The 13,569-nt window shown below is 37.1% G+C and overlaps 1 protein-coding gene across 2 annotated transcripts; it reads right to left on the bottom strand.

Moving 5' to 3' along the window:
- Positions 1-2,944: 2,944 nt before the first annotated feature.
- LOC144709475 (uncharacterized) lies at positions 2,945-10,288 on the bottom strand. 2 transcript variants are annotated; one of them, XM_078583039.1, is made up of 5 exons: positions 9,909-10,288; positions 9,214-9,337; positions 8,709-9,143; positions 4,384-4,724; positions 2,945-3,214 (listed from the first exon to the last, which is right to left on the bottom strand). In XM_078583039.1, the coding sequence occupies exons 1-5, from the start codon at positions 10,008-10,010 to the stop codon at positions 2,999-3,001; spliced, it is 1,218 nt and encodes a 405-aa protein (XP_078439165.1). In that variant the 5' UTR covers positions 10,011-10,288; the 3' UTR covers positions 2,945-2,998. The 2 variants fall into 2 exon arrangements, with proteins under 2 accessions (XP_078439165.1, XP_078439166.1); XM_078583040.1 differs by having other exon boundaries at positions 9,214-9,271; positions 9,909-10,286.
- Between the last annotated feature and the right edge of the window lie 3,281 nt (positions 10,289-13,569).

Raw genomic sequence — 13,569 nt, 5'->3', positions numbered from 1 at the left:
GACAAGTCAACCTCTTTAATCCACTAACATTTGGGTTTGGGGGCTTGACATATTGCAATATATGCGTAGTGTGCGAATTTTCACACTACTTGTGCAAACATTAGGTCGACCAAACCCCTTTTAGGTAGTGCAATGTGAATTTGTGTAGAAAATTTGCTCTCGTTTACATGATTGAATAAATATTAATTAAATTTATAATTATAAATAAAATTATTTTATAATTTTAAAATTAAATATCAGTAGAAATTAAACTTAAGGACAAAAATATTTACTGCACATTTATTTTAAATAAATTATTACAAGTTTGAATTAACTTTGGAGTGAATTGACATCCACCCATATGCAGATAAATAATATTTATATAATAGAAACTAAAGAATTGCCAATAAATATTTTATAACCATAAGATATTACATAACCATGTATTATTTTCCATTAAGTTTACAAGTTTGAAATTATTGGCATCCACCAGTATGTGGATAATAATTTTTTATATTATGCGAACTGAAAAATATCCTAATAAATATATTATAACCACAAGTTATAGAGTAGCTATGCATTATTTTCTAATAAATGTATAGGTTTGGAATTTACTTTATAATTATTGACATCCACAACTATGCATATAAAAGTTGTTATAATATGAAAACAAAATTTTACAGATAAATATTTTATAACCATAAAATATTACAGATACATGAATAATTAGACAAAAATGATAAAATATTATAAAGCTTTATTAATAGATAATGGTAACCTGAAAAGAAAGATGCATAACTGCATCATGTCTCCCATCAATACTGAAAATGGAGAGTAAACGGTTCGTCTGCTTTAAGCAAAAAATGAGGCTCAACCTAATCAACTTTTGGCTCCTTGTTTCTACACTCATCCTTTAGCTCGGTCTCATTGTGGATATTGTCCTCCCCTCACCACCAATACTTCAATGTCATGAGTAGGCCAATGCTCTATACCATCAATATAGATAGCTTGTACTTGATGATGACACAATTGTAGAGAAGAATCTCTCCAAGCGTACACTCATTGAAACCCTTGCTAGCCTTGGATATGACTGTTCACATGTTATTTTTCCTGGTACAATGGCTTTGTCCCCTTGATAGGAGGTGAGCTGATGTACACATCAAACTCATGCCCCGGATCTATGATGGACGTAGTTGACTATCCAGACAAAAACATTGTGAAGAAAAATGTGCAACTATGCTATAATCGATGGTAACCCCAAACACATGTAATAAATTTTGCACATACAATATGACCTTGTCGTGATAGTCATAGTCTACTGACCATAACTTCATGGAGAAATTATTATGCGCATAATGGTGAAGGTGCGGTTGTGAGGATTGATGCATTGTATACAAATATTTGCTGCCATGTCAGTATGCCACTATTGACTGAAACATGGTCTCGTAGCTGATATGTAACATGATAGTATCCAAATGGGTTTTTATTGCTCTAATGATAACAATGGGTTCGTTTGTTGTTGGCCTCTTCGATTTTCAAGCGGGGGCAGTAGCCATCTTGAGGGGTTTCAATATTATTGCGAAATCGTTAAGCATTTCTCAATCCTCATCAACAAAGGCTGGTTTCTTTGGCAGATTAAATGCCATTATGTTACGAAAGTCCCTCTTCTTGACACTGGCGAAGCATGGCATAAGTGGAATTCCATCTTGTTGGGCAGTCTAAGGGGACCTTTTTCTAGTCTGGTAGGCCAAGCTACTAGAATAATATATGTAGCTAGTTGTGTCCTACCACTTATTTCAGTGACTATCTCCTTGAGCCAAAGTACGGTGGCACCCAAGGAAGATGAACCAAAGTCATACAATGTGGTATGTTGTTTTTTGTCATTCACCCCAACAAAATTGTAATAATCAATAATGATGTGCACCAATGGCGCCAACAATATTGATTATCTGATACTGGAGAACAATTTGAACTCACGTGCCTTAAAATATTCAGCACGTAGATATAACAAACTAAGTATATTAAGAGTCAATGTCTTGTGTATCAGCCCTAAAGCTTGAGAGAGAGAAAGGGAGAAGAGAGAGAGAGAGAGAGAGAGAGAGAGAGAAAGGGAGAGAGAGAGAAAGAGAAAGGGAGAGAGAGAGAAAGAGAAAGGGAGAAGAGAGAGAAAGAGACAGGGAGAAGAGAGAGAGAGAGAAAGAGAGAAGACAGAGAGAGAAAGGGAGAGAGAGAGACGGAGAGAGAGAGAGAGAGAGAGAGAGAGAGAGAGAGAGAAAGGGAGAAGAGAGAGGGAGAAGAGAGAGAGAGAGAGAGAGAGAAAGGGAGAAGAGAGAGGGAGAAGAGAGAGAGAGAGAGAGAGAGAGAGAGAGGAGAGAGAGAGAGAGAGAGAGAGAGAGAGAGAGAGAGAGAGAGAGAGAGAAAGAGAGAGAGAGAGAAAGGGAGAAGAGAGAGAGAGAGAGAGAAAGGGAGAAGAGAGAGAGAGAAAGGGAGGAGAGAGAGAAAGGGAGAGAGAGAGAGAGAGTAGGTTATCTGTTTGTGATCATATCAAAAACATTATCCACTTAATGATGTTCATATCCAAAGTCGTCATCCACTTAATAATATCCATTTTCATGATCCATTCTTCACCCAAAAAATTATCCGTTTTGAATATCCTTTATCCATATAATCCACATTCCTTTCTTAAGATCACAGATATCGCTGATATCGGATCAAGGATATTAGATACTAATATTGTTAATAGAACCCTACTAGCCAGTGATTGGTTAGATATGGCTACCAGAAGACTGGACAGTGGGAAAGATCATGAATTACTTATCAATTCTTTTGGCAAAATAGATAATGAAACACAGCTCATGTTAAATTTTTTGTTTGTTATTCATGTTTGTGGAACCTAACATAACTGTTGGTTGGTGGGTTCTCCTTAGTCAGTTCCTACTGCAAAGATCAAATAAACTTAATGATGTGCAGAGGAAAAAACCTTTTCTTCATGTTTTGGAGGGGAGGCCAGATGTGTCAGTTAGGGTTCCAGAGAGGTTGAAGAAGGGAGGAATCTCATCAAGAAGCTGGAGAGGGACCAGATGCAGATGACTCCGAGGAGCTGGAGAACGTTCAAGAGAGTGCCCAGAGAGTTGTTTATTGCCACCGTCTGCGCCGTCGTCTCCACTCCTCTCACAGAGTAGGATAGTGCCGTCACCAGCTGTGTGGCTCTGTTCAACTGATGCAACCTGTACACCTGCATCAAACCCATCAATCATCATCAGAAATATAAGGGTAAGGAAAAGGGTCGGAACTTAAAATTTTAATATAGAGTTATTTCTTTATTATGGGTCTTGTCGATATAACCCAAACTTTACTCAAGCTAGTGCCAATATCATGGACCAGGATACCCACAAAGAAATAATTTCAGCTCCTATGATTCGGTCTTTTCACAAAAACTGATAGAGATCAATGGTGCTTAAGTTTGTAATATTCGTCGATAATAATGTATGTTCACTTAATTGAGCTTCTGAAATGCGTCCAAAAAAGGTTCGTACTTTAATTTCTGCTGATGGAGGTTTCTTTTTATTTCCTACAGGTCTTGGCGACATAACCGGAACTTTGCCCAAGAATAGAATCAGAACGTAGGAAGGCTAAATCTAGTGGCAGTATCATGGACCAGGAGACCCACATGAAAAATCAATTTCAACTTCAAGGATTCCGTATTTTCATAGAAGAAGATTGAGATTAATGGTGCTTTGGTTTTGCAGTATGCGTTAGTAAGAATTTATGTCCATAAAAAAAGGAGTTCAAGGAGGCAGCATTGCCTTTCTCTTAGCAAAATTCATCCTCTACGTTTTTTTTTATTTTCCCAAAAAATTATAGAGACAAGTGGGTGCATAGGTTTTGCTATATACGTTCAAAAGAGTGTCAGTCCACTTAATGAAGCTTTCGATATGCATGTAACTTAGACTACGGCAAAGTCAACAGCACTTATGATCTAGATTATACTAATATAAAGAAATGGACAAATCACCCATGAACAAAAATCAAATGAAAATGTAATAAACCTTTTTATCATCATTAAAGAACAATAGATAAATAAAATAAAAAAGCAAATAAACTTTTTCATCATCATTAATGAACAAATTTTAATAGTAAGAGTATATACAAATCAGATAAACATAAAACCTAAGTCTGAGGCAAAGTCAACGGTGCCTATGACCTGGACTATACGAATGTACTTAAACAGATGAACGGGCACGAACAATAGATCCAATGAAACTCTAATAAAAGTTTTCATCATCATAGCGAACCAAAAGAGCAGTTTTCTGTGGATCTTTCTTCAAGCCTTAAATTTTCTGTCAGAAGAAAAAATCACAGCAATAAGTTAACAAATATTTAACATGGACTGCAGATTCTCACCTGAAAAACGACGGGGATGATTGCACATGAAGTTGATCTCTTGTAACGTGCATACTGTTCAAATGCAAACTGCACAACGATCCCAACAAGGTAGGGGGCGAGGGTCGCGGAGGCTGCGGGGCCAGTCCAGGGCCAGACCATGCCCATCGTGACCAGAGGTATTATAAGGCTAAGAACCAAGGTGGCAACAGAAAGAACACGAAGCCCAAAATTGGTATTTATTTGTCCAAAAGAGTTAGATGCTGCCGGATTTTGATTCCGATACACATAATCGGTGAGCAACACATAGACTGCGACCCCTCCATAGAAGAGAGCTTCTGTGAAGAACAAGATGAGGAAATCTGGGCGCAAAGACAGAGATTAGTATGCCACTTGAAATTGTTTCTCACTATAGTGGAAAAACTCTCAGACCCTTTTTTTTCAAAAATAAAAACTCTCAGACCCAGATTCAACGAAGGACACAAAATATGCATCATTTAATAAGATATTCATGCACTTTATTCCATACGAAGAAACGTATCATATATCTTTTTGCAGAAACATACAAGTCTGCTGCCATGAAAGTTGGGGTCAGATCAGACCCAATAAAAAAATTTGATTGTTCAAATGCCCCTGATCAGCCAGATCTAGATAGATCTCATCAAGAGGAAGGTTTGTCGCAGATGATTAAAGTGAGGATTGGACAGATCTATTAGATTGGTCCCTGTTAGAATCTCGTATTATACTACTATCCTCATATTTTGTAATTTTGCATTTTTGCCCTTCTAACGGCCATGCAATAAGACCGTTGTAATAATCCGGTTCGAATTTTAAGATCCGAACGAAGCGCACTTTATGTTGGGCGTTTTGCCCTAGTGAACGGTATACAGCTTTTTCTCCTTTTTCATGCTGTTTCATCTGCCTCTTCTCTCGACCGATGATGTCTGGCTTCGATCTTCCTCAAGTGATTCTCAGTGAAGCTAGGGCATCCAAAAGAAGTTCCAACAGTCCCTTAAGTGGAATGGGCCAATGGGTCCAATTAGATATATCTTCTGAATATTCTGTAATACATTATAGGCAGTTTCTGAAATTCGGGATGGTATATATCTTTGTGGCTGATCGCCGATAGCAGAAACAAGAAAGAGATAGACCAAGAGAGCTACCGAGAAAGAATAACTTTTTTGTTTCGATTTGATGCAATTCGATCAGTCTAATAAGATCCAACCCTTCAATTGATCAAAAGACAGATATGAATGAGATGGTCCATCCTTATGTATGCATCTGATCATATTGAAGGGGTTTTTTTATTTTTCTGATGGATCATGCGAGGAAGAAAGAGAGAGAGTGTTACATTGGTTGGATTAACATGTTTCCAACCGATCACAATTGCTCAAACTCCTGGTCAATCAGACAAAACATTTGATCCGTAGTCGACACCTAAGTACAAGGAGTATGCAAATCGTTATTTTGTCACTTCACAGGATGCCTCGGTTTGCTATACTCACCACTGTCACACAAACAGATGAAGATAATCTAGATCTAATAGACTGGGCAGAAACTGCTGCCCTAGTCACCAATTTTCTGGACATGTGACCCAGAAATAAGCTGACGCTTAGCAAGATCGGAAGACAGACCCAGAATAACCAAGATTCTGATAAGAACCCTAGAGTTCTTATAAGGAAATATAGGGATAGAGGAGGAAGACTGGCGGCAAGATCACTACCTGGACGAGAGGATGAGAGGGCTATTGCTGATCCGGCAGGAAAAATACTTCTTTAGAGGCAAAATGTAGAGGATGACAGCATAGAGACAACGATGGAGGGAAGAACACTGCCATGGGGTAATGATGGGATTAGTCGGTGGCTCGCTGAATATCTGATGAGGCGATAACAGGAGAGAGGGAATCACTGGGCAGTCAAGGGGATGGCACTGAGACAGAGTGAGGATGAGAAGGTCAGCCAAGCACTAGGTTGGCTTAATTCTTGACTTCCTTCCTATGTGGCTGCGAATGATATGATCTGAAGTCAGATCTAGGAATCGGAAAAGGCCGGTGGTAAAACCGGGCCCACTCAGGAAACCGAAACCAAACTCAGACCCAACATCGCACCAGCCGGCCTTCTAATGCCTTCCCAAATGATCTTGGAGGCAGAAGCCCGGACGTGAGTAAACCCTACCAATTCTGTCCCTTTCTGCCCTAGCTGGTCATGCCTTCTTTCTTCCTCTCACTCTGCAGACTCAACGGCATCCTCTGGAGAGCAGCAACCTTTCCCTTGGTGATCCTTCATCATCCTCTTGCCATTCCCATTCTCCTCTCGGACCTGGGGAACCTCTTCTTTCTCTCCTCCCTTAACTTCTATTTCAGGGCCTTAAGACACTCTGTTTCTCTTCTTTGGAAATCACAGACTAGACATACAACAGATTGATACAGCTACTAGGGTTATATAAGGCTTCAAGTATTTAAAGAGAAAGGATTAAACTACCCTAAACACCAAATGATGAAAATGTCCCTAATAGACCAAAGCACTGAAGATACTCTTGAGGGTATAAGATCAAATCAGATCCACAGAAACATTCTCACAAAGATTATGAAGAACTGAGCATAAACAGACAAATTTGAAACCCCCAGCAAAGCCGAAGGTATTTCTTCTATTTTCTAGATAAAGGAACCTAAGTGGCTCTACTATTGGGTTAGCACAATAATGGCATGTAGTTCACTAGATCTAGAATTTCTATTCAGGGGTATGTGGGAGAATGTATGAGGGAAAAGGAAATATAGTGATACGAACCTTGAAGGGGAAAAGGGAGGGGTCAAATGGAGGCAGGGATCAATCCCGTACAAACCACTTCAAGATGCAGTAAAACAGAGACGACCATGGGCGAGGGGATCATAAGGGAGGATAAGGGAACTGAGATACAAAAGACAGAAGAGACAAGGATAGAACTCCCCTTGCAACTTACCTTTTACTTCTTGGCTTCCCTACTAAAAAGTAGGGCTGCCCTATTAAAGGGAATTGCATGTACGAAGGGGAATGATCAAAATTACCCTAATGGGCAACAATGGCTAAACGGGTTATATGGTGATTATTTTTTTTTGAAAACATATGAGGCGGTCACCCGAACAAATTGGTAACCACAAATATTTTGGTATCAGAGAATTTTGGGAGATCCTCCGTAGGGCTCATTGACACCAAGTTGGGTTACATGAAGAATCCAATCAGGGATGTATCAACCATCCACCATCCAAATACCCCCAAGAGATGTTTGGGATCTTATCAAAATCAAACATAATTTCTGTTATTGAGTGTTAAAGGTTAACAAATGAAGGATCAGAATGACAAAGCATACCAGCATGTCCAGGATTTGTCACAAATGGGAAGAAAATATTCAGAGAGATAACAACATCCAAAATATTGTTTGCCAAAGCATAATTCAGCAACATATACAACAGAACTGAAGAAAGTAGGAAATGTCTTTCTCCCTTTTTGTAACAAATTAGCTTTAATCTTTAACTTTGATCAAATCCAAATTACTTCCTACCATTTAGTCCACTCAAATCTTGCTCAAACTTCCCGTGACTGACTGGGTTTTACATGAGAACACACTTTTGATTCCTAAACAGTAAAATTTTACGTACATCTTACGAAATTACTAATCCTCCAAGAGAGAAAATACACATACAATACAATAAAGCTTATTTATACAGACAGAAGAATTGATCGGTTGTATTAATGGGCAATCAGAAGCAAAGAAAAACTTTAATTATGATCACAAAAGCTCATGATAAAAATCTAGACATTATAACGGAGATCCCCAGGGAAGATATGTGATGTAGAGCAAGGGATTCATTTGTCTTTGGATAAATGTTCAATACCAGGGGAAAATATTTCCAAGTAATCCCTCAGCATAAAATTTCAAGCAAAACCTCAGTATTAATCAACTTTATCAATAAGAAAATCAATACTCTTGACATGTAAGCTGTCAGGCAGCTTGATCCCCAAAAACAAACGTAATCTAGTAAAATAGCTCACGTTGGAAAATCATTATCAAACTTTATATTCATATAACCTCAAGTTTGTATGCGAAAGAGTTCATAAGTTGAATTGAGACGACGCTAGGGGATTGGCAAATTTTTGGAAGAGAGGTGGCTGTGGCCCCCTGATTTCGTCCCCCTTGTAATGCATGACTTGATTTTCTATGTCATTATATCAATGGCAACGGGGGGTCCCTATTCTGGGGGACTCTCTCTATTTTCCTCAAAAAAAAAATAAGTTGAATTGAGAGCTCTGTAAATTTGAGGTTTAAGCAAATTAAAAGGAAATTTTCTTTGACGAAAAAAGAGCAATTACCTGTGAAAAGTGAGTCCTCAAAAATGGCCAAGAGTATTCTTCGCAAGTAAAAAGACGGAAAAACCAAGGAGGCTACCAGCGCAGTGGGGCCAATGAACAAAAATATATTTGATGAGTCATTTCGAGGACTGGAAACTTTTTCATCTTCCTTCGAATCGTCAGAAGTAACAGAAGGTCCATCAGAATCTGACTTTACCGAACTCTGAACCGAAGTAATTTCCGAGTTTCCTTCTACCAGGTCACTGTCGCTGTACACATCCGTATCATTATCATCATTAATGTCATCCACATCATTCATGCCATTTATGGCATCGACATCATTACTCAGTTCATCATTTGGCCGTTGATTCCCGGAGGTTGCATTAGCAAAATAAATATTTCTAACCAAATTCTCACGCCCATCAACAGATCTGAATCTGTAATAATATGATGATCCTGATGAAAAAAATGAAAAAAAACTTAACCCATAAATATGCCAACACGCATTGAGACATGAATTAAGTACCTCTCATGTTACTGAACAATCCGAACTTGATTGCTTCCATGGTTCTCCAATGAATGGGCTTGAAATTCAAAAAACGACGGTAAGTTTCATTCTTTATCGCCTCAGCTTTTATTGGGAAAATTTTCTTGAGCCGAAGATAGTTTATGAAATAAAAAACGGTAGAGAATAAGATTTAGAGAATCTCAAATTGAAGACAACTAAGCATTCACATCCATGGAAGACACCTACGTTTCAAATTTCAAATTGGAGACACGTAAGTTTCCAATTGATGACACCTAAGCTTCAAATTGATGACACCTAAGCATGCCGAAGATAGTTTATGAAATAAAAATGGTAGTGAATAAGATTTAGACAATCTCAACTTGAATACCCCATTCCCGTAACTTTATCATCAAATGAAAAAATATGAAATGTCAAAAAAACAAAGTACAAAGATCTATGCATGCGGCACTTGAGTTGGGAGGATATGGTTTGTGTATTTTATACAGATCCATCCGTAATTGAATATTATAAAACACAAATACTCATTGTGTTTCTTTTCATGATCCAAAATTACTAACGCATGCATACTCGCATCAGATAACAGCAGGGGAACAACAAAATCTCCCATTACAACAAAGAAACAAAATATCCGAAAACTGTGGAATTCTCAGACTCTCAGAACAAAGAAAGCGATATCCACCGGTGCAAAATACCTGGACTTGTCTCTGAGGCGAAAGAGAAGAGCGAAAAATGGAAATCGATGACGGCCCGACAGAGAGAGCCATCGCCTGACTCGCTCCACCACCCACTTTCATGGATGAAAACCCGCAGATTTAAGAATTAAATAGCACTTATTCGGAGATTTAAACAGATACCCATCTCGCATTCCAAGCAAAAACTTGCTTCCTGATCATCAACCCACGAGAAAGATCAAGTGACAGAGCCGACCGAACCAAGAACGAATCTTTCGGAGCAACTGTGATGGGTATCTCCCCAAGAAGTTCGATCCGAAAAGGGATTTTCTTGGGTTACAGGATCTTCCGCCGTTCGATCAGAACAATGCTCGTTTACCCCACCTGCCAAGATATGGAATTTTGTCTTGGGCAGTGTGGCCGTGATAATTTCTTTCCTTGATTATCTCTGAAGAAAATTAAATATAATTTAATTTCATTGTCTATCAAGTACTGGAAAAATACAAATTACGTTTCTGTTAAACATATTGTTTTAGTTGATAATAAATAATTGCTTGCAATTGCCTTCTGCCATCGTCTTAATCAGGCCACGCACAACAGGATCATGAAGTTTTCTCTTCATTTGTTGAAGCTTTGTTTGATAAAAGGACTAAAATAATTTTCAAAAGGGCAAACTTTAAGACGAAAATATATTAATAGTTACTTACAAAGTAAATCCTACATTAAAATATATACATATATTAATAAAACTTTGGAGATCAATGTATTCATGAAAGTAATGTAAACTCATAAAAATGTGTATTTCAAATCAGAAAACTAATTTATTTAATAATATGATGCTGAAAAAAGTCATAAATACCATTAAATTACTAAAAATTATAACTTCATTCTAAAAATATATTTAATCATTTTAAGCTTGATAACACACATATGTAATTAATTTTTATTTATACATTTACATGAATTGCAAAGAGAAATAGCCCAATAATTTGTGGTTTATTAGACCTCCCAACTTAATTCATTGCTAGTCCCTTTAGCAATGGTCTTCAATTTCCTAGGATAATTCACTCACCTTGTGATCCTAGACATATAAAGCAATAAAAATAGCAAGTATACCTCGAAGTATGAATATATCCATACAATGCTAGAACACAAATGATAAACTCCCTCATAATCTCAGAAAGCAGTGGTGGTCATGAGGAAGGAAGCTTACTTCTTGTCTAGTATGATACTATAATCCACGTGCATACCTTGGTCAATCGCTCATACATGGTGGCAACTTCATGTTTGGAATTCCCATACCTTCCTCCTACCTAAGAATAAAAGATGAACATTCTACTCCTCTTCCTCAAGCACAGAAAATATCCATTGCATGTAAATGAATCATGGGTGGTGAATCTTCTATCTAACTGATGGATATTATATGGTTGTCAAACCAAATAACACGACCATGTTTTATTTAAGTTCATTATTTTCAAGTGTGTTGTTTATAATGAAGTACATGAATATAGAGGGTCACACACACAAGATCATGGGGTCGTTGGTGAATATAGTTAACTATAATGCGGGTTTTTGAGAAAAACTTAAGCGAAATATAAATAGGGGAAATGGCACCCATTTTATGCACCCAAGCCAGTCAGAACTAGGAGCCACCTCCTTTCTCCACTCTAATCCCTTCTCCACTCAAACAAGGAGAGAGTCTTCATCGTGAGAAGATCTTCAAAATTTTCAAGAAAGTTGGAGAAGAAGAAGTGGAGATCCAAGAGCAACGTGATCACGTGGATACTTCTAGAGGCCATACATGTCAATGGCTTCAGAACGATCTCAGAGTGAGAAAGTCAAGGGTGGAACAAGTTCCCCAAAAGGTACATATGATGTTTTATTTAAAGATCAATTTTGAATCGATTAATCACTTACACTTCATTGTAAACCATGTTTTCATGATTGAACCAAGGCACATAGCCGAACACAAACTATGGTTAAAGAAAGAAGAGTAGGTAAGAATGGATGGGTAGGCTATACTGATATAGCTTACTCCCAACAATAGACGAATGAGCAGAGTACACCAGAAAGGTATACAGAAAATGAGGATATATGATCCTTTTCAAAATGGTGGACTTATAGATGTGTATCCATCTAAGCATGTGATGATTAATGCAAAAATTCCTTAAAAACAATGACCATGCATGCTTCCAAAATGAAACCCCATTAATTGTCTTTCTTTTTTCTTTTTTTTTTGAAGAAGTGGTAAAACAAAATTGGAAGATTTTTAGAAAATAGATGTTGATCAATAAGTATTTTTCATAAACAATCCATCCTGTGCTACTAATAAAATAATGAAATATAATGAGAAGATGTAGATGAAAAAAAACGGAGGGGTAACCAAGAAAAATATACCAGGAAAGAATGATATCACAATGGAAAAGAAGAAAAAGACACGGGAGTAAAGTGTATCATAAGTAATTATGGACAGTGGGTTATTGATAGCTTATGGGATAAGAAAAATGGGTGAAATGGTCTAAGGTAGGGTAAGATGAAATGATTTTATGCTTTAAGTCTTGAAGAAATGATCACTTATTTCCAAGTAAGATTCCAATTAAATGGATCCGTACCAACTGAATAAAATCAACTAGTGAAAGAATACATGATTGGTAGTTCATACAACACTCAAACTAGGAAAATGGTGCTTCAACCCTTTGATTTTCATGTCTATTCCTCACACTACCAGATATCCTAACCTCTCAAGAGGAGGCTAGTGATTCTAGATCACGACTCATACTATCAAGAGTTGTGCTCAATCCGCTACAAGGGCCTAACTTCTATGCCCTCACTCTAAGGACTTTAAAGTAAAAATGAACTTTCCAAGGTGGGATCAGATTAAATTCATGAGATATTTTAAAAATGAAATATTTTTTAGAAAGATAATTTACCCCCATCTCGAACAGAAGCATGGATACACATATTAGAAATCGTATAACGATATTCATCCCACCCAACTTAAAATCTACATTGTCCCTAAAGCAAGAACAAAATTGGATGACAAGAAATTCCAAGTCATGATTTCTTTTGCCTGTTTAGTTTGTGTTAATGATCCTGACTTGGATCCTTGTGCTCATTAAGCTTGCATCCTCCTTATTAATATCCTAGTAAACCAACATATATAAAAAGAGCATTGATGCGATCATATTGGATTTGTAATAAGTATTAATGTTAAAAAGTAAGCAAAAAATGTAGAGAAGAGAATATAATAATTATAATTAATATATAAATACTTGGTTCATCATGAAGGTCAACAACAACTTATTTTGGTGGAGGTTCTAGTTCCATGTACAACTTGAATCTCTGTCCATCTACTTTAAAATGTCAACCTGTCTTTGGATCTGAAATCAAAGAGCCCATAATAAAAAATTTAAAAGTAATAATAAATGTTACATCCCGTCTGCTCTTAAGCTTCATTGGAAAAAAAAAAAAGAGAATTTTTTGTAGCAATTTATTCTATTAAACTTGCTATCATGAATGGCCTTCAATTTTGCTTTACAGATAGCTGAATTCTCATATTATTCATTTCTAGACTCATCAATATCTTGATGCTACAACATGCAATTTTTGATTTATACATTGCCGATGGATCCTTATAGGTTGTTCTATATGCCCATAAAGCATTGGGTAATCTTTTACTCTG

Source organism: Wolffia australiana, chromosome 11, assembly GCF_029677425.1.
Source record: "Wolffia australiana isolate 7733 chromosome 11, ASM2967742v1".
Taxonomy (NCBI): domain Eukaryota; kingdom Viridiplantae; phylum Streptophyta; class Magnoliopsida; order Alismatales; family Araceae; genus Wolffia; species Wolffia australiana.
The sequence above is the reverse complement of the archived record's forward strand: the minus strand, read 5'-3'. Positions and strand labels throughout refer to the sequence as shown.